The 18,854-nt window shown below is 54.8% G+C and overlaps 4 protein-coding genes across 4 annotated transcripts; 2 read left to right on the plus strand and 2 right to left on the minus strand.

Annotated features, from left to right (window-relative positions):
• Window positions 1-722: 722 nt before the first annotated feature.
• On the plus strand, window positions 723-2,847 carry COCSUDRAFT_35168 (mitochondrial carrier; the record flags this gene model as incomplete). The annotated part of the gene is made up of 6 exons (XM_005651115.1): window positions 723-912; window positions 1,195-1,320; window positions 1,439-1,602; window positions 1,759-1,863; window positions 2,157-2,411; window positions 2,785-2,847. The coding sequence occupies 6 exons, from the start codon at window positions 723-725 to the stop codon at window positions 2,845-2,847; spliced, it is 903 nt and encodes a 300-aa protein (XP_005651172.1).
• A 1,161-nt stretch (window positions 2,848-4,008) lies between these two features.
• Window positions 4,009-6,832, minus strand: COCSUDRAFT_59149 (hypothetical protein; the record flags this gene model as incomplete). The annotated part of the gene is made up of 6 exons (XM_005651116.1): window positions 4,009-4,314; window positions 4,466-4,627; window positions 4,971-5,108; window positions 5,325-5,522; window positions 5,622-5,711; window positions 5,825-6,832. The coding sequence occupies 6 exons, from the start codon at window positions 6,830-6,832 to the stop codon at window positions 4,009-4,011; spliced, it is 1,902 nt and encodes a 633-aa protein (XP_005651173.1).
• A 2,257-nt stretch (window positions 6,833-9,089) lies between these two features.
• Window positions 9,090-12,639, plus strand: COCSUDRAFT_46165 (hypothetical protein; the record flags this gene model as incomplete). Its single annotated transcript, XM_005651117.1, has 8 exons — window positions 9,090-9,156; window positions 9,273-9,358; window positions 9,463-9,580; window positions 10,694-10,804; window positions 11,507-11,619; window positions 11,718-11,885; window positions 11,975-12,079; window positions 12,199-12,639. The coding sequence occupies 8 exons, from the start codon at window positions 9,090-9,092 to the stop codon at window positions 12,394-12,396; spliced, it is 966 nt and encodes a 321-aa protein (XP_005651174.1). The 3' UTR covers window positions 12,397-12,639.
• Window positions 12,640-12,860: 221 nt separating this feature from the next.
• On the minus strand, window positions 12,861-17,958 carry COCSUDRAFT_39670 (hypothetical protein; the record flags this gene model as incomplete). Its single annotated transcript, XM_005651118.1, has 14 exons — window positions 12,861-13,067; window positions 13,246-13,411; window positions 13,544-13,643; window positions 13,824-14,007; window positions 14,181-14,315; window positions 14,601-14,816; window positions 14,986-15,312; window positions 15,429-15,530; window positions 15,603-16,655; window positions 16,751-17,001; window positions 17,116-17,252; window positions 17,380-17,555; window positions 17,648-17,766; window positions 17,865-17,958. 14 exons carry the CDS (start codon window positions 17,956-17,958, stop codon window positions 12,861-12,863), a joined length of 3,267 nt encoding a protein of 1,088 aa, XP_005651175.1.
• Window positions 17,959-18,854: the final 896 nt, after the last annotated feature.

Below are 18,854 nucleotides of genomic sequence, written 5' to 3' on the forward strand. Positions count from 1 at the left end.
ATGCAAAAGACCTGTGTGCATGCGGTGTGACAGCTTTCACTATAGGGGCAACATTTGCATAAGTTAAACTCTGGCCCCCTCCACATCACCCACACTTTTGAGGCCACTGGTGATGGAAACCTAAAACTGGATCTTAACCTAAAGTTCAAGGCGCTCCAGCTTGACACAATTTCTCCTCTCGAATCTGACATACGCAGCAACACCTCCTGAGGCTATGTTGACATAAGATCTGTAAAATTTAGTCAAATTAAAAACAGAAGTCTGGTGAACGATACACAGTGTAGCCGTCGTCCCTCTATTGAGAGTGTTGATCACGAAATATTCTTTGCCCAAGGTTGCTGATTTTGTCGCTCGAGACTATAGAAATAAATTCGTCAGCAATGTTTGCATGATTTGGACAACCTCTTGAGGGGGTCTGATCGATGTCAATCGTATGAGGCGCTCTCCATCAAAGGTAGAATGAAGTATACTTGAAAATCAATGCGTCCCAAGACTGACATTCTCAATGCGATGTAATTTTTTTGCATAATAAAGAGCATTACTTGTGTGAACATAGGCATCGTGAATGTCTGAGGTGCTCTTTTGCAGCATCTAAGCAAAATGATATGGGCATAGAAATATAAATCGTATGGTGTGGTTGAGCCACACGATGGTAGGAAAACAATTTACTGTTCCTCTGGACCGAAGACAGAGAATGGCAGAGCAAATGGGCTGCTGGTGTCATGCAGGCTGGCGGAGATGGAGCTGTCCCATCACAGTCATATGCACCTCCACCACCAGCCCCGCCTGATCAGAAGCCCGTGCACGATGTGATGGCAGGAGCTATGGCCAGAGCGGCCTCGCAGGGCACCATACACCCGCTGGACACCTTGAAGGTGCAAATGCAGATCGGAAGGCGGTCTGGGGCAGCAGGTAATTCCCAAAAGGCCTGAGCGCTGGGTGACATTGTGTGATACAGCATACAAGCAGCGTCACGACTTTGCAATCGTGCATGTTCCATCTGAGATGAATGCACATTGCCAAGAAGCATCGCTCCTCCCCAGCAATGATGGCTCCCTATGCATGCAGGAGGGAACATGAGGAATGCAGGCCGTGGCTCCACAAGCGCTAGCCAAGGGACGTTGCAGTTCGCGAGCGGTCAGGGAGGCCGTGGTGCAGCCACACTGACCACAGGCATGCAGCAACGCCTGGCAGACCTACGGGGCCTGTACAAAGGCGTGTTTGGGGCGGCGACCGGTGCAGGCATCATCATTGGCACATACTTTGCGTTCTACAGCACCACCAAAAATGCTCTGCGCAGGCACACAGACTTGCAAGAAGGTGCGTTTTGCTCAGCCTGAGACAGCCGTGACAGACCCTGGCAGAAATGTGATGCCTTCTTTGCTGCGTTGCCATATCAACATGCCTGTTGCGTCCTCACTAACGAAATACCATGCAGGGGGCCTGGCATTTGTGGCTGGAGCAACGGCGGCGGTGGGCAGCAGCGTGGTGAAGGTGCCTCTCGCAGTATGCATCCGCAGCGTCCAGGCCGGGCTGCACCCCAACCCAATTGCAGCCGCCCAGTCCCTCGTCCGCGCAGCCGGTGTCCGCAGCCTCTTCACGGTATGTGCCACTCCGCCAATCACCACCAGCATTGTCTTGTCCCTCTTTATGGTGCTGTGCAGCACGATACACTTGATCTGAAAATGGTGCAAACTTTGTACAGATAAACTGTTGCATCAAACCCAGAGGACAAAGAATGGTAGCTGTGGTGTGCAGGGGTTTGTGCCGACGCTGCTGGAGGACGTCCCGGACATGGCGGTGAAGTTTGCGGTGTACGAGAGCCTGCGGCCCCTCCACAGCAGGGTCTTTGGCGGCAGACAGGTGCGTGTTTCTTGGCGCACTGCATGCTTTCGTCTGCTGGCGCACATGGCAGAGGGTGGTGCATGCAGGACAGGTTTGTCGGTTGTGCACATGCTACTTCCAGCAGGATAGCTATCTCTAAAGTGTAATTGAGAGCCCCTTGGTGAGAATGCTGACGTGAGTAACGCAAAATCATGTGGACCTCATCATTGTCGCAAGTTCTAGATTCCCACAGATGTAATTCGATGTGGGTTGAGTCGGTCCCAGAGGCAGGCCAAAACAGGCAATAATTATGGGTGATGCTTCTGATGCAGCCGACGGTGGCAGAGGATCTGCTGATCGGCGGGGCGGCGGGGGCGGCGGCTGCGGCGGTGACGACGCCGTTGGACGTGGTAAAGACGGTGATGATGTGCTCCGCGTCCAGCAGGCCCACGCTGCTGTCGGCATCCGCGCGAGTCATGGCCGAGGGCCGCGGCGCCGCTCCCTTCTTCCGCGGCGTCGGGCCCCGCTCCCTCTCCAACGGCCTCAACTCCGCCATCTTCTTCTGCTTCTTCGAGGCCCTGCGCGGGGTGCGTGCCCTTTACAGTTCCTTAAACAAGCTTCACAAGGGAGAGCTTCTCAGGCAGCACAGACCACTGTGCCCAGTTTTTACTGAATATACGGTATTCCAGGATCCTGTTTGCAGGAACTCCTTTGCGGGCCTGATCTAAACAGGTGCAATCGCTGTGCAGAAGAGTGCTTGAGAGCGGGAACACAGATGGGTTGTCTGCTGGGGGGTTCTCAGCGCTGTCGCCCATTGCGCAGGTCTTGCAGCGGCATGAGCAGCGAGCGGAGAGTGCTGCGCTTGCTTCCTGCGCTCTCTCAGCATCCCCTCTACGAATAGCGGCCCAGCCGAAGGCATCGTGTGGGACAACAATTGTGAGGTACGGGGGAGCTGCAAAGGCCCGCTTGAACAGACAGAAGCGCGCACCTGTGGCCTCTCTGAGTCTAGCTCTGCCGTGCTGAGTTCGATCGTGGCTTGTGGAGCATTATTGTGGCATAGCGGAGGGACCATAAATTTGTGACTTGCTCCCTGACTGTGAGGGTGGAGATATTATTCTTTGGAGATGGTGGAATTGATTATTATGAGGCATCATGAGGAGCGTGGGACAGTCTGACATTCAATAGTTGTCAGTAGTGTGGGGTATTGATAGCTAGAGACAAGGTGAAATTGACAGATCTCTTGCGGGGCAAGGAAGAGCAGCATTTGATAATGCGATGTCTGAATGAGCGGAATTAAATGTTGTGCAGAGATGAGAACATAAGCAATCATTGCAATGTCTCGATCCACAGTGAATGCTGCAAGGGCTCCTGTGAGTGGAGAGGGATCTGGATCTGTGGAATCGTTGGCAGTCTGTGAGCATGTGTGGTCCGACTGGCAGACTTGCTTTAATTGTAGCTTGCGTAGAGAGAGGAGGCGTGCACCTTCTTGTAGCTACAGAGACTTACTGAGAGGATGTGTGTGCCACATAGATCGTGGTGGCTGAAGAGAATATCAGTACAAGACTAACAAGAATATTTTTGTTCACAGCAATGCTGATATTGCAGCATCGATAGCTCTATACATCAGCACTTATGTGTCCAGCATGATGTCGTCTGCCTGCCATAAAGAGCTTCTAGTTTGTCAAATAGCTATTGCAGGCTTGGAGATACGCTTGAGCCATATGACTTGCCTCCTCTCAGGGCTGCAAGGGATATTTATAAAGCTTATAGACAGTGCAAGTATGTAAAGCATTCGACATTCAAGCCTGTACAGTTACACTTACAAGTTCAAGTCTCATATGTGAAAGGTATAGTTGCTCATGGCTCAGTGCGCATATTCTGCGCAACTTCGTCACACACACGTAATACTACTGAAGCTTAAATAGCTTGTGCCCTCTATCGTCCAGTCATGGTGCGCAATTTCACAAGACTCTTCATATAACTTTGCAACAGCAATGTCCTACTCAAGAATTCCGATTGATCAGAACGGGGTCAGGATCAAAGTTGTATGAGGTTGAACTATTGTCACCGTGACAATTTGCAACGTGCTGTTCAAAGTAAATCTACCACTAAATTGATTTCCCATTATGTCGGGATATATCTATCATTGTCAACAGTGCTTTGGAAAACTCAAACTGTAGGCGGTCAAGCCATACTCATGAGTGCCTTCATGTTGTCCCCTGCCTGAGAAGCTGAGCCGGCCTCCGCCTCGCAGACAGGCATCTGGCTCAGGATTTCTCGCAGGGCTCCCAGCGAGCGCCGTTTGAGTATGCTCTTCGCCGGCGTCTGCCGGGGCTCTGTGCTGCCGCAGCCTCCCGCGCCCTGCGCTGCAGTGGGTACTGAAGCATAGCGCTGCCGGATGGACCGCAGCTGCTGCCACTCCCTGTCCAGCTGCTCTATCAGCTGCTCGGCAGCTTCCTGCCCCTTGCTCGCTGTCATGCGCTCCAACACCTGCATCAGCATCAAGCATTCTTGCCGCCGCCGCTGCAATATTCCCACAGTCTTCTAAGCAGGGAAGGGCATCTGTGACACTTCTCAGCACAGCAGCAGCATGAGCATCAGAGCATTTGCTGGGAGATGTTACGGGTACGGGAATGCTTACCTCCCGGTGTTTGGCGTGGTGTGCGGAGGCGGCGGTGTGGCTGAGCACGAGGCCGTTGTAGTCGAGGGCGGCCCACTCCTCGCCCGCCAGCCAGTGCTGCGCCAGGCTGCTGTTCATGAACGCCTCCCTCAATTCCTGCTCCACCATGTCCGCCGCCGGCGCCTGCCCACAGCACACCCTCATTTTAGCTTGAAGAGGAACGCACACATCGGGGCCGTGCGAGCGCCGAGCGCACAGGTCTTTTGAAGTGCCCCCCGTCACTTGTGCTCCTCTGGCCTTGCTGACATCCAGGTGGGACACCTTGTTAGATAGCCTGGAACCACTGGATGAAATGCGTGAAGGACAGACCTGGCAAAGGCCAAAGGAGCACTTTTTGTCGATGCCTGCCGCCCTTACAATTATAAAAAGTGCAACTAGTGCTCTTCACGGATCAACACTGTTATGTACAGGGCGGAAAAAGGGCAAATCATTGGGGTGCTGCTGTGCGGGAGTGTAAGCAGCGCACCAGCTTGGCCGGCACTGGGGTGCCAGGGGACAGGCGCGCTCGCTTGTGGAGCCGCGCAGGCCGCTCATAGGACAGGCGCCGCACCAGGTTCAGCAGTCCCGCCTCTTCCTCCTCCGCCTCGTGATCATCCCTGGCATCCTGTGACACACACCCCACATTGTTGGCTCTCAGCTCCTGTAGTTTCTTGTTTCCCCACCGCCTCCACAATTGTAGTCCACTGAACCCCAAGGCCAGCATGGCCTCTAGGTGGGGCATACTCTTACATCAGCCATGCAAAGACACGCCTGGCTTGGCAACGGTAGGCAAGAAACAGCTGCCAGTGCGACAGGGAAATGAGCAAGCAGGATGTCGCACTTGTGGGGGCCTGGCGGGGTGGCTTGCTGCGGGCAGGTGCGGGGGTGCGGTGTGCAGCGTGGCCTGGGCAGAGGGGCGAGCCCAGCAGTGGTGGGGGCTGCCCGGCAGGCGCGACCCTCTCAAGGGCTTGTGCGGCGACTGGCTGCCTGGCCTCCTCTTCGACAGCGCCGGCTGCTGCTGCCGGGACCACGGCGCCACCTGCAGGACAAGACTTATGAGCACTGCGCGCTGCTGTGCAAGGCTTGTTGCAGGCTGCATAATGCCCACCTTGGGGCTTGAGGACGGAAGGGGCTGCACCTTTCTCGGAGAGACGCTCGCAAAGCAGGTGCTGGCAGGAGCGGTGCTGACCTTGGGCTTGAGCGGTGGCTCCGGCAGATTGAAGCTGACCTGCAACCACCAAAACCACCATGAAGATGATGCAAGTGATTGGTTAGAAATATGAGCCATGCTAGAGTGACACCAATGGTCTGGATGGTCGAATCCGAGTGGCGTGCACTGACCCGGCGCATGCGCAGTGGTGCAGCAGGTGCCGGCGTTGCCTCTTCTGGCTCCTCCAGTTCCACAGCTGCGGCCAGGTTCCCCACTGCCGGCCCCCACACGGCCATGTTCTCCATCTCATCGCGCAGCCTGTTGCACGCAGCAATCGCGCGGCGCAGCTCTTTGCTTACGTCATGCTCTGCATCGTCCTCCGGCGCCTGAGCGCTGCTGCACTCAGCTTCATCGGCTGCGGCGGCTGCCGTCTGCCTCGCTGCAGCTTGCAGCTGGGCTCTCAGGCTGCCCAGAGCATTCGCTGCAGTGCCTTTCTGCGGAGACCTGCCTGCCACCTTGGTGACTGTTGGAAGGCCATGCTGCTTTGGTCTGGAAGGAGCCGGTGAGGACGTCATGTCCTGCAGAACACCTGGTGACTTCGTCTCAAATGCTGCACGGCTGCGCTTGAGCTGTGCTGAATGCTTCGCTGAAGATGACACAATATTCTCTGCCCCTGAGGCTGCTGTGTAAATGGCCTGTGTCCTCACTGTTGCCGGCCCTTCGGTCGCAGCTTGAGCTGGTGTGGCCTCCGCGGAGCTACCAGAGGTGCTGGGCAAGCAGGCGGCTGCAGACGGCTGCAGGGGCGTGCAGCAGGCGGCCAGAAAGCGAGGGCTGCTCAGCGCGCGGTTCTGCGGTCCAGGCTTTGGCGTGCTGTCGCTGGATGCCAGCCCAACAGCACGCCTGGGAGCGTCAACGACCGGCGCTGCAGCACGCGCTGAAGCGCCCGCCTGTGATCCTACGCGCCATAGGCTGTTGATTACGGCGTCCAATGATACTGTCTGCTCCAGGTTCGAGGCCAGCTTGCTGTTGAAAATGGGCCTGCCCACACTGTCCTGTGAGATTGTTCTGGCCGACAGGCTGTTGGAGGCAATACTTCTGGCTGCATCAGAGCGCTGCACGGAGGGGCTGCTTTGGCGTTCGCGTTGCAGAAGGTCAGACCCTGCCAGGCCTGCCGGCTCAGATCGTCCGAGGAAGGCCATAGCAGACTGCGTTCCACCCAGAAGTGCGTCACCAACATGTGCAAATCTTCCATGTTCAGCGACGTCGAGACTTAGCAAGGCCGTGGCATGCAAGCATCGGGCCAGAGCAAGCTGCAGCAAGACTCACATCTAAAATATTGCGGAACTGTCCCTTCGCCCCAGTTGCGGTCATTTCCAAGGCGAGGAGAAAATATCTATTCCTCGTGTAGACCTCATTCCCCTACATGCTTCGCCATTTGCCCTTCTTTGGGACCTGCGAGAAAGCATTTGTCCCTGAATTACCCCCCATTAATCAACATTCATGAGGTTGACGTTACTGGTATTAGTCTCAGGGTTTTCTGGCCTGGAAGGAGAGGTGACCCGTTTCAATCACGCAGTGATTAGTGCACCAATAAATTCCCGGGTTATTGCAGCCAGTGCGCATGCATACAATCCAATTCACTGACTGGCACTTCTCTGTCTTGGGATGTCAACTCTCCCGATGCCTGAGTGCGACCTGAATCACGATGCGGGAGGTACATGCATCAGAGTGACGGCCTCGTTTTGAGCATCTGGTTCAGCTCTTGAGAAATGTATAGGACATTTCGCTGACTGGGAACATGGACCGCGTGGACCCTTAATCAGTCGACTCAACAAGGATGCCGCCCCCGAAGTGATAAGGCAACATCCAAAGAATGTCAGATGGGTTTTATTGATTCTCTAATGCTTGCCACGTATGCTGAAAATAAAGGTGTACCTTAATATTTTATTGGGATATACTCTTCATTCCCTGTGCGCCTCTTCGGGCCCTTCAAGTCTCAGATTTTTTCGGTGCCCTCCTCTGTTGTGCTTTTTCTGCACGATTCGTCCATACATTTGTGTACGAGACGGGATGCAGGTGCTGCTCTTGAATTTGGGTAAGGATGTTCGCTGTTCAAGGAGCCATTCGAAAGCTTCAGGGAAGGAATGTATAGAAACAGGTCAATGTTATATCGACCCCCGAATGAAGAAAGGTCGGAACCTTTCTCATTCGAACCTGCAAGAATATGACATCCTATCGGCCAGTTGTAGACTTATGTGTCAGATACATCTTTAGATCTGATTGGACATGTTTTGGATTTTTGTAATTCACTGTGGGGAAAGTTGATCTGTGATGACGCAAAGCGATCTGCTCTTGTTGCTCCGATTCTCATGGTTGGATGTCCGTACCTTCATGGAATGTAAGCGGTGACCATTACTACATGCGTCAGAGTGTCCATGCCTTTTGGGTGAGGCTTTCCAGCCTACCTGAAATTTCCAACCTTTTCAGGCATGGAGCTTGCTGAAAGTTATCATGACAGCAACCTTGCATGATCCTTTCTGTCTTTGCAGCACGGGCCGTGCAACCTACGGAGACTGCCATCTCTCCTTCAAGGGTCAGGAAGTACGCGCAAGAGACCCACAGGGACAAGTGGGCTTCCCAGAGTATTGAGTGCAAGCCAACCCCTCACAGATACAATCACCAGTACCACAAATAGCTATGGTGAGACCACACTGACCCTATAGATTGTTCCAAGGGAGCATGAAGAGCTGCGTCAAATTTGGCATGCCGGTAGTATGACAAGCGCTGAATTCATCAGTGATTGTTGGTTTGCAGTCAAACACTGCTGCAAACTGCGGACCAGCAGGGCATATCGTGAGGAGTCAGCATCGGTCCTCATTGTGGGACACACTCCCATCCAGGAGATTGCTTGCCACACAACAATAAAGACTTTGTTTCTTGGCCCGCAAGTAGACCAATTGCCAGGTACAAGGGATCCTGTACTCAAAGTTTGCTTCACTAGCGTCTTCCTAAGAACCTTGCTACTGAGCATGGTGGTCCCCGTCTCACCGATGGCTTGCATTCAGGTGTTTCGGCAGCACGCACTTTTAGAGTCAGCGAACCTGTTTTAAAGAAGTTGTCCTACCTGGAATCAATCTCAGGTATGCAAGCAAATCTCGCCCCTCCAGACATATAAATTTGCTGTTGGCTCCCATCGAGATGCAAAATAGAACTGTTGCTGCGAAGGTTTAAAGGCTGTGGCGGAGGTGGATGTGCGTCCAACAGTAGACTTTGCCAAGGACTTCCCAGCAGGCCAGATCCAACGGCTGCTAGCTCTGGAATGTGTGCAAGATCCAGGCAACGTTGTGTGTCTCTTCACCTCTTGCCCTGGATAATATGTCCAGTAGAGGATCTGGTACTATGTCTGGACTATGAAAGACACCCTCGTTATGTGCGAGTCAATTCTGAGATGCTGGCATGCTGCAGGGCAGCTTGATGCGGACAGCAGCTGGTCTGGGATGGGATGGTGTCTATCTCCTCCCAGGTGATTACTGGAAAGGCCCCCATCAGTACGACAGGGCATTCCTCGAAGCTCTAGCAATGGCATCTTGCTGCAGGTGTGCTCCAAATCGAGACTGACGCATGCATTGTGCGGCGCAGGGTGCTGTGACCCATTCAATGACAAGGCGCTGCGAGCCAGCCGGGGCGCTGCCTTCAAGCTGCCCATTGCAGTCGGGGACTGGCAGGTGCAGAAAATAGACACAGTGGGTGTCTGCATGCGCCATACATATTTTGCTTTCTGTGCCTTTTCAAGTAGCATGTCTTAAATTTTGTCCACCGTGTATGGCAGGGCCTCGGTCAGATAGCAGAGCATCACAATCTGACATGCTTCGGAGCAGAGCCACATGACAACACTGAAAAGGGACCCCTTGCAGCCAGGAGCAGCAGCAATGATGAAGCGTCGCCAGGTCCTGGAGGGCTCTGCTTGGTGCTAGGCAATGAGGGGCAGGGCCTTTCAGCAGATGCTCATATGAGATGCCGCCCCTTGACAATCCCCATGGCAGGCCGCATGGAGTCCATCAATGTTTCCCATGCTGGGGCAATCCTCATGTTTGCGCTGAGTGATGGGGCTGGTCAGGTCATAGAATCGGTAAGACGTTACACAAAGCAGTAGTAGTGACTGCATTCTATTAGAGCTGGATGTCACTTTCAGAAGTTTTGCATTGTTCAGAAGTTTTGGTCAATGGCTCCCTGCCCAGATTGCCCAGGGCTGGGCAGATCTGCTTGCATTGCAGAGATCAAGTTGAGAAGCATTGCACTGCACTAGATAGGTGCTTCTCCTGTTTTAGTTTCCAGAGGTTGCATCACCTAACGCTCCTATAGATATTTTGTAACACACAATAAGTGACTGTTGCATCGACAATCGGTTGACCTCAATTCCCTGGGGGATTGACAAGCAAGGATCATCTGCACTTCACATCCTCTGTTTTGACATCATGCGAAATATTCAATTTGACGACGGCTTAGTCGCCCACTTCGATCACCTATCTCAGAGCAGACCACAGGCTCAGGTATTGGCATGCGCTTTTAGAACTTGGTACGACGTGAGCAAAGTAATGCATAGTCACAAAATAATGTAACAATGTGTTTTCTGCAAGGTTGGTCTTCTGATCGGTCGCCTGGGGCTTGGCAACCGAGACTTTGTGTTGCTTCTCATCCCGACTCCTCCTGTGGAGGTGAGCCGAATGAATCCTACAAGATCCATTAAAACTGATGCAACTGGATAAAAAATTGCAAACAATGGCAGACGCGCGCAGGGAGAGGTTCAGGCGGTCACAGTGCAGGGTGGACAGCCCCAAGCGAGTGCAAAGAAATTAGGACAGAAGGCGAAAATAAGTTCAACATCAGGCGTACAGATTGAGATCAAGGATGACTGGGTTGCTGAGCATGCAACGCAAGTAGCTTCCCTGGTGCCTGGAGGCAAGGTTCTGCCAATTTGAAGCTGTGGACGTCATATTTATTTGCGCCTGAGATGGTGGAGCGTTGGCCTCATTGATGAGTTCCCTTGTGTGCTTGTCCAGGCCTCGCAGTGGTGGGGCTGTATCTATTCAGCCCTGATGCAGCCTTTGCTGCCGGAAATGCCCAGCTCTGCCGGGCGCTCATGAGTCTGCGCAGCGCATGCCTTGACACAGGTTGGTATTCTGCCAAGCTTCTAATTACCAACTAGTGGATGAAGTCTGCAGTCAGCTTGCTGGGACTGACAAATGCTGTGCTACCCTAGAAGAGAAGGATCTGCTACTGCTGAATGTGTGCTCGGCCACACGCAAAACTACCTTGAAGCACTTCCCCGCGGATGCCGCCAATGCCTCCGGCCTGAAGGCCTGCGAAAGCAAGCCTGCACCTGTGCTTGCCAATATAGCCATGGTGACGACAAGGTGTGGCTAAGCTTCCGCCAGTCGCCCCTTCTGTCGCCACAAGACTTGTTAATTGTGGGGCTGATTTTGGCATACTGACTGTTCTGGCACTGCTTATAGGTTCCCAGTTGATGCTTCATGCACAGTCACAAATTTGGCAAAGGAAGCTCGGCAGCAGCTTGAGGCTGTGCTAGCAAGGGAGAGCCACGCCATTGCAGAGTCCATCCCCTGCAGCCCCACGGGCAATCCATTGGAGGATGACGCCATCCTGGCTGATATCCAGAGCTCAGATGGTGTTGCAATGGCTGTAGACCTCTTGACTGCTCCTGACTGCTTTTCAGACATAGGTGAGCCGCCCGGACAGGGTTAGACATAAGCAAAGTGCAAGGTTTTGGCACTGCAATTAAATTGTTGTGGCCTTGCATAGGCCTTGCATTGGGCATGCTGAGTCACATGGCTGAGGAGTGGTGCATGCAACAGTTCAGCGGGACGGAGATGACGCACATGGGCAGGCGAGAATGACAGGCGTGATTGAGGGCAGAGCCTTTGTGCACAAAAGGGACTCCTTGAAGACCGCAGTGGCCGCCCTGAAGGTGCCTCCTGTCGATATGCTCAGATTCACCCGAGAGCTTGCTGCAAAACTGGCCGTGAATTGGAGTGCCCGTGAGGATATTGTATTTGTTCTGTGCAGGCTGATTTGCGGCGCAGCTTGAGAGCAAGGATGGCAGTGGTGCTCATGGATGCAGAGGACATGGCACAGAGCGAAGATGCAAAGCCTGAATTGCTGCAGGCTGGTGCAGAGTTTTACCAGTCAGCGTTCAGGCTGCCAATGCCTCAAAGGGCGCTGCTGCACTTCAAGGTATGATGCTCAATGGGAAAGCTGCTCCTTTCCTGAGCTAGTGTCTTGACAAAGGAACTACCATATCTTGACATCGGAGTTGGTTTCAGGCACCATTGTGTTTCTCGGACTATCCTCTTGAAGAGGAGGCAGATGCTTCGGTCATCAGTACAGCGCAGGACTTGCTAGCACTGGACGTGGCACAAATCAGCCAGGCAAGCGTTCCCCTATCACTCAAGGTCTCTGTGAATCCATCAATGCACTGTGAAAATCTTCAGTGAAGTAATCTACAGCCAGAAATGCTGTTCTGAAGGTTGCATGTCTGTCTGTGTAGATTGACTGGCCTGAAGGAGCAGCAAGTATACAAGAAGCTCCAGAACTGTGGCAGCCTTTGCGGACGAAGGCTGCGGTCGATAAACCAGTAGCAGATAACAAGGCGTCCTCATTATTTGCGTGTAACGAGTTTGTGGTTGGGGCAGTGTTGGTTGCTGGCCTGGGAATTGCTGCAGGCCTGGCATACATAGCAATGTAAAGCTTAACACCCTCACTCATATGAGTTGTGTGCAATAAAATGAATGTGATTTGAAAGCGTATGCGTCGCAATGGGAAAAGAGGCTGTTTATAGGCGTTCGCAACGCATATGGACAGCTGATGTTGAGCAAAGCGCTTTTGTAGCGTAGGTTGGGAACACCTTAAGCCATTACCACTATGCTGTTCGTGTCCTAACTAATTTCCATTGTGAGCACACGCTACTTTGTAACAAACATCATTTCTGAGCAGCTCCAGCAATATCAAAGCACCATGCAGAAGGTTCATGATCATGTGATTCATGTCATTCAGCAAGCAATCTCATCGACACTATGGCAAGCTTCACCACGGTGCTTTCGCAAAACAGGTCTCTAATGATCTACACTGTGCGACTCTCCTCTAATAGCTGCACAGCTCGAGCGAGCCAAGCTCGTGCACCCAGCGTTGTCCAGCTGCGAATTCCCATCGTCAGTGACACTGGTGCAGCAGGGAGTTGACGAGGTGGATGACATGGCGGCATGCGCGCGCATCGCTGGGCGCGGCCCCCGACTGGCATGCCTGCAGCGCGCTGAAGAGCTGCTGAAGGATCTGGCGCATGTGGGGCGCCAGCATGGTGTCATTGGGGTCCAGCACCGGCGCCGCCTCCTTCAGCCACTGCAGCTTGATGCCCGTATCCTGCCCATGCAACCCCCCCATAAGCCTTCACACAGCCTCTGGCATTGCATGCGCTCATAATGGTATCATGCACCTCGCACACAAGCGCCAAAGGAAAGAGCTAGGAGCCAGTGATGCGGAAAGGGGCGGGCAGGGAGGTTGAGGAGGTGTGCAGGAAGGAAGGGAACAGGAGGCGGACCCTGGCGAGGTCGCTGCCGAGCTGCTGCATGAGGGAGAGCAGCACGCTCTGGCTGAGGGGCAGCGGCTCCTGGTTGAGCAGCTCCGCCGCATCCAGCTGCTGGCACAGCCAAGTCACTCTGCCCACGTCCGCCATGTCCAGCACCCGCCCAAATGCCTCCTCATACCTGCACCCGCCGACCTCCGTCATGCCTCTCGACGCCTTTTTATTCAAGGAAAAAACTAGTTATCCTACGGTGAATAAGTTCATGTCAAGTATGAATAGCAGCAGCAATATTCAGGGCGGTGGGGAGGCTCACTTGTTCTCTTTCAGGAGCTTCATCAGTGCGATGGTGGGGTCTTCCACGCGAGCCTCGATCTGAGACACCGTCAGCGCCTGCAGCCTCGGCCGGGACCCGCCTGAAGCACAGAATGGCACAAAGATTGTCAGGCGGATACCTTTCTTTGCTGTCAGTCCACACACAAATAATAAGTGCAGATTGACGCACAGGTTCTGTGATGCTGCAGACATGCAGAACATCAATGGCATTTTTGCAGCCTCTCAGGGGCGCAGCAATGGACGGGGGTGGGGAGGTGCACCTGTGGCGGCCTCCTCGGCCAGCTGCAAGAGGCGGCGCTGCCCCTCGGACACCTGGCTGGACAGCGCGTCGGCTGCGGTGCCCACGCGGCTGGCGCTCTCCCTCAGCGAGGCCACCACTGCCGCGTTGGCTCCGCCCGCAGCCTGCAGATGCTCCGCCAGCCCGCCAGCAAACGTCGCCTGGACCTGTGATCCAGCGCTCACACGGTCATTGCACGTGCACAGGCAAAGTCACACAATGTGCACACTGTTTCAGAAGCATGCAGAGCACACCCCATACGTATCGCCGTTCGGGATAAAAGACAGAGATATGGTGCTGCAAGCAGCAATGGCAGAACTTTGGGTCGTCTGGCATGTACCTGGGAGAACATGGTCTGACAGGCGCTCTCAAAGGCAGGGATGAGGGTGCTCTGGAAGGTGCTGCGGAAGCTGTCCTGCAGGCTCTTTGTGAGCGCCGTGCGCAGCTGCGTCCCCAACGCCTTCTCTAGCGCCCCCTGCCGCCACCAACAACCGGCCATCATTGTGCTTGCAGACTATTTGGGAACCCCACAAGCAGCCCCAACAAGGAATAATTTACACCAGAATAGTGAGCATTGTTCAAGCAACCCCGACATCCAGAGAGCAGCTGAGAATGCTTTCTGGCCAGGAGACTCTCTTGTGACAGCAGCGTCAGGTCATTCCTTTTGAAGAAGAGACAAAGGGGGGCGTGCCTGCAGCTGGGGCCCAGCGAGGTCGCGGGGGAGGGCCTCAGCGAGGGCGGCCTGGCATGCGGGACCCACAAGCGAGCGCAGGCTGCCGGCCAAGGTGCCGGCCACGCTGCCGCCCAGGCCGGCCACCTCGCGGCGCATCATCTCCTCGATGCGCAGCGGCAGGTCGCGGTTGACAGAGGCCGAGATGGCGGCTATCAGCTTCTCCAGGTCCTTGTGCTGCTCCGCCATCAGCACCGTGCGCTCCGCCTCTATCGTCTCCGCCTGCTTCTGTACCAGCCTGTTCACCTGCACAAGGGCGAACGCACGCATTTTAGCATTGTCATAAACAGACATCAGTCTCTTCTCGCAGATGTCTAGTATACAATGAGTCTTGCCAAAAATTTTGAGGTCTATGGTGATTTGGAAGTGCTCCCAGAGAGAGCTGCAATTGGGGGGTACGATTGAGTGAGCATACCTGCGCCTGAGTGGTCGCCTCAATTCGTTTGGTCTCCTTGCGCATGTCTTCCTTCAGGCCCTTTAGGGTGTTGGCCTGCGCTGCCATCTGCTGGGCAAGAAGCTTCTTGTGCATGGCCTCGATGCGCAGCAGTACAGCCTCCGCTCCCATGCTGCTGCTCTCTGCAGCAGCGGGCCTCGGGGGTGTTTGTGATGGGCCTTTCCCCTGAGGCTCAGGCGTCTTCTTCCCTGCTGCTCGTGGCGCAGCATCCACAGCTCCCTCAGGCTTGGGCTCAGCGCCTGCCGGCAGTGGGATGGGCCCCTCTGACACCCTTGCGTCTGAGACGTCCTGCACATACACAAGGCATGTTGACATCAAAAGGGTGTGTGAAGAGACATAGACAGACCACGCTGTGCATTGGCTGCATTCAATGACAGTAGTATGCACAGCACATCCAGACACACCTCTGGGCGCTCTCCCTCCTTGCGGCGCTTGAGGATCTTGGCAGGCCCCACATGGACGCCGTTAAGGCCGCCCTTCGGTGTGCCGGAGGTAGCTGCGTCGCCCTGCCCATCAGCCGCAGGTGCGGGGCTGCGCGGCGCTGGCGAACCCCCTCCGGGCGACAGAGCCCTGCTGACCGCCGTCTCTGGCGGAGGGTAGGCGGCGGCCGGGGGCGTGCTGTAGGCTGTGAAAGGGGTGGACGGCGAGCGCAGCCCGGCAGACGGGGGCGGCGGGGGCCCAGGTCCTGGGCTGTCGCCTGTGCGCAGGGTGTGCAGGTCTGTGCTGGTAGAGGAGCCCTGGGAGGCGGTGCGGTTGCCAGCCAGCTTGATGAGCTGCTTGGGGGTGAGCAGGCGCGGCTGCGGAACTGCCGCTGCAGGCGGCGTGGTCACCGGGGGAGGCAGCGGCAGTGGCAGGGAGGCTGACGCAGCCGCCGCTGGCGATGATGTCTCGCCTGCCGGCAAGCTGCCTGCCACCGTCGCATCGGGTGCTGCAATGGACGTTCGAGGGGATGGGGTGTCGTTCGTGGAGCTCAGCTGCCTGCTCTCCACTACCTGCTCTGCCTGCGAGCCCATGGCAGAGGTGTCTGCCTCGGAGGACAGCGGGTGCTGTGCCGGCCCTGAGATGCCGGCGTTGGCGGATGCCGCGCTGTAGTTGGGCTCGGCTGCCGCCCGGGCCTTGTCCGCGGGTGCGCGGCACATCTGCGGGTGCAGGCTGCACTGCGAGATGCCCTGCTTCTGCACACAGAACAGCTGCACCGCGTCCTGCCCGTTGTCCGGTGGTGGCGCTGCTGTCAGGCTCAGCATGGGGACGCCGACGCCAAACTTTGCCAGGTAGTCAAAGCGCAGGCTGCTCTCCTTCCCGGGCCCCAGGTGCACGGCATACACCGCACTGCGCCTGGAGTTGGCCAGCACAATCAGGCTGGAGGCTGCATGGTACACCAGGTGGTTGTAGAAGGCCTGCTCCCCCTCCAGGCTCTCCAGCCGCAAAGCCTGCCTCAGGTGGAATCCTGAGGCAACGTCCCCATGGAACAGGCGCAGCTCGCGGTTGACTGCGTCCCCAGCGAGGATCCAGGGGGCGCCTCCGTCCGCGCGCTGCACCCATGTGACGCTCCCCAGCGCCTGCCCCTCAAATGGCTCTATGGTGCTCACCGGCGCGCTGGCCGCAGAGCTGGCAGTGTCCCAAATGTAAATCTGCACCCAGCCATCGAACCCTTCAGCGCACCGCTTGAGGAATCACCGCAAAGCGTTGAAGGTGATGCACTTGTTCAATCTCGCGCATGCATTACCTTGCCTTCGGGAGCCCCAGCCGCCAGCAAGTGCCCGTCAGGGGAAAAGTCCAGCGTGGACGGCTGCAGATCAGACGCAATGTGCAAATGTCTGAGCCCGCTGGGGAGCGTGCTCTGATCGCAGACCACTTCTGTGCTGCCGGCTTCCTGAAGGGCTTTCAGATCAACAACCAGCAGACCGTCCCTGACTGTCACCGCCAGAGTGCTGTCTGACTGAGGGTGCCACGCCAAGTGAAGCTCCTGTCCTTCACCTGCGCAATAGCATAATCAAGAAGGCTGGAAAGGCAACTTCTATGACATCAAATTTTGGGAGATTGCCGTTCCACCTTATGAATGAGTGGGTGCTTGTATAAATGCAGCCTCACCAAGCATATCTCCGAGCGTTAGGAAGAGCACTCGCTCAGCCCTTTTGCCCTCCTCAGCTTCACCGTCCAAGCGCCAGACCGCGACATGGCCTTCCTTGTCAGCACTGGCCAGCAAATCAATAGCGGCACTGTGAAACCTGTCAAACATTACATTTTCAACGTGCTGCATCTGAAAAGATTGTTTCTTCACGACCGAGGCACTTGGCATTCCCACATGCAGAGGACCGGCCAAGACTCGGCTCGACATGAGCAGCGTGCGCTTACCGGATGTCAGTCACTGGTGGCACATGCGCTTTGATCAGGTCTCGCACATTGGCCTGGGTGCTGAGCAAGCGTACATGCCCTTGCTTCAGAGCATAGCATATGAAGTTGCGATTTACAGCAATGAGTTGCCGCATCTCCAGCACCACATCAGTCAGGTACTTTGTGATGGCAGTCTCCTGCGCCACCCTAAATCATTAGGACTGATGCTCCTGTCATCAAAGCATGGCATGACAAGCACATGCATTAGGTACGACCGTGAGTGGCATACCGGTAATTGCGGCTGGCCTTCTCCCTCCTCACTGGTGTCTACATTGAAGACAATGTCAGGATCCTCTGGCAGACTGCGTCCCTGTGGCTCCTTGCCTGCTGCTACGCCGTTTTGTGTGCCTGAGCACAAAGGTGATTGGCTGATGCTGTGACACGTAGATGTTGTTTGTTGAGCACAGTTGTGAGTTTCTCCCAACTAATTGCGTCCAGCAGGTTACCTGCAGACAGTGCAGCCTCAAGAGCATCTACGGCGCCTGATGTCCTTCTGGACTCGAGTGACTTGACTTCCGGGGAACGATCCTTCAGCGTCATGTCCGAAAATCTGCCAACCAGAGGGGTGCTGAAAGCATCTTTGGTCGACGCTTCACTCTCGCCCTTCAGCATCAAGTGAAAGCGCATTAGATATTAGATCAAGCATGAACAGTGACACACTAATGCGTATACTAAGCAAATAAAAATAAGACGGGATTGTTTGAAGAAAGGAAAGCATAGGTGATGTTCAGATCACTTGTGTGTGAGAGAGAAAGAGAGAGGTGTCCACCATTTCATTTTCATTGCAGATTGAGTGTGCTAAAATGTTTGGTTTCAAGCATCACCTGATTACCATCAGGGGCGCTCGAGGTAGACATGGCATTTAGTAGCTGGGAGAATGCATCCATGATGTTTGTGCAGGAAAATGTATGACCTGTAACTTTCAACACAAGTACTTCCCAAACGCATGCACGCTTATATTAAAATTCTGTGGCAAGGAATTGGAAGAGAAAGGCTTTTGTCTAAAGGAGGAAGCAAGTTGGAAAGCCTGCAGGCCAGGTGGCAGAACATAATTTAGCAAATAAAATCGATCCGTCTCTCCGACTTCCGACTCTTTTCGATCCTTCTCAACATAACCATTAGAAACCACGATATAGTGTCTTATAGCCAGTATCTGCATTATTGCCTGTGAGTATGCAAGTTCTCGACGGTCCTATCTCACAGATCGGTTGGGCACGAAAGTCGTCCTCTGTACCGTGACCGTTTCTGAATATTCCAAACAGTCATGAGACGTTAAGACACAGCTAGATCGCCATACACGCGTCTGAGTCAGGTGCAGGGAGTGACCAAGCACACAGAGACGAAGGGCTGAGGAGGATTTTGAGATTGCAGGCTTCGGACTAGGAACAACACCAGATCAGCGTCCAGATCTTTTCGCAGCTCATTTGTAATTCGAT

Source organism: Coccomyxa subellipsoidea, assembly GCF_000258705.1.
Source record: "Coccomyxa subellipsoidea C-169, whole genome shotgun sequence".
Taxonomy (NCBI): Eukaryota; Viridiplantae; Chlorophyta; class Trebouxiophyceae; family Coccomyxaceae; genus Coccomyxa; species Coccomyxa subellipsoidea.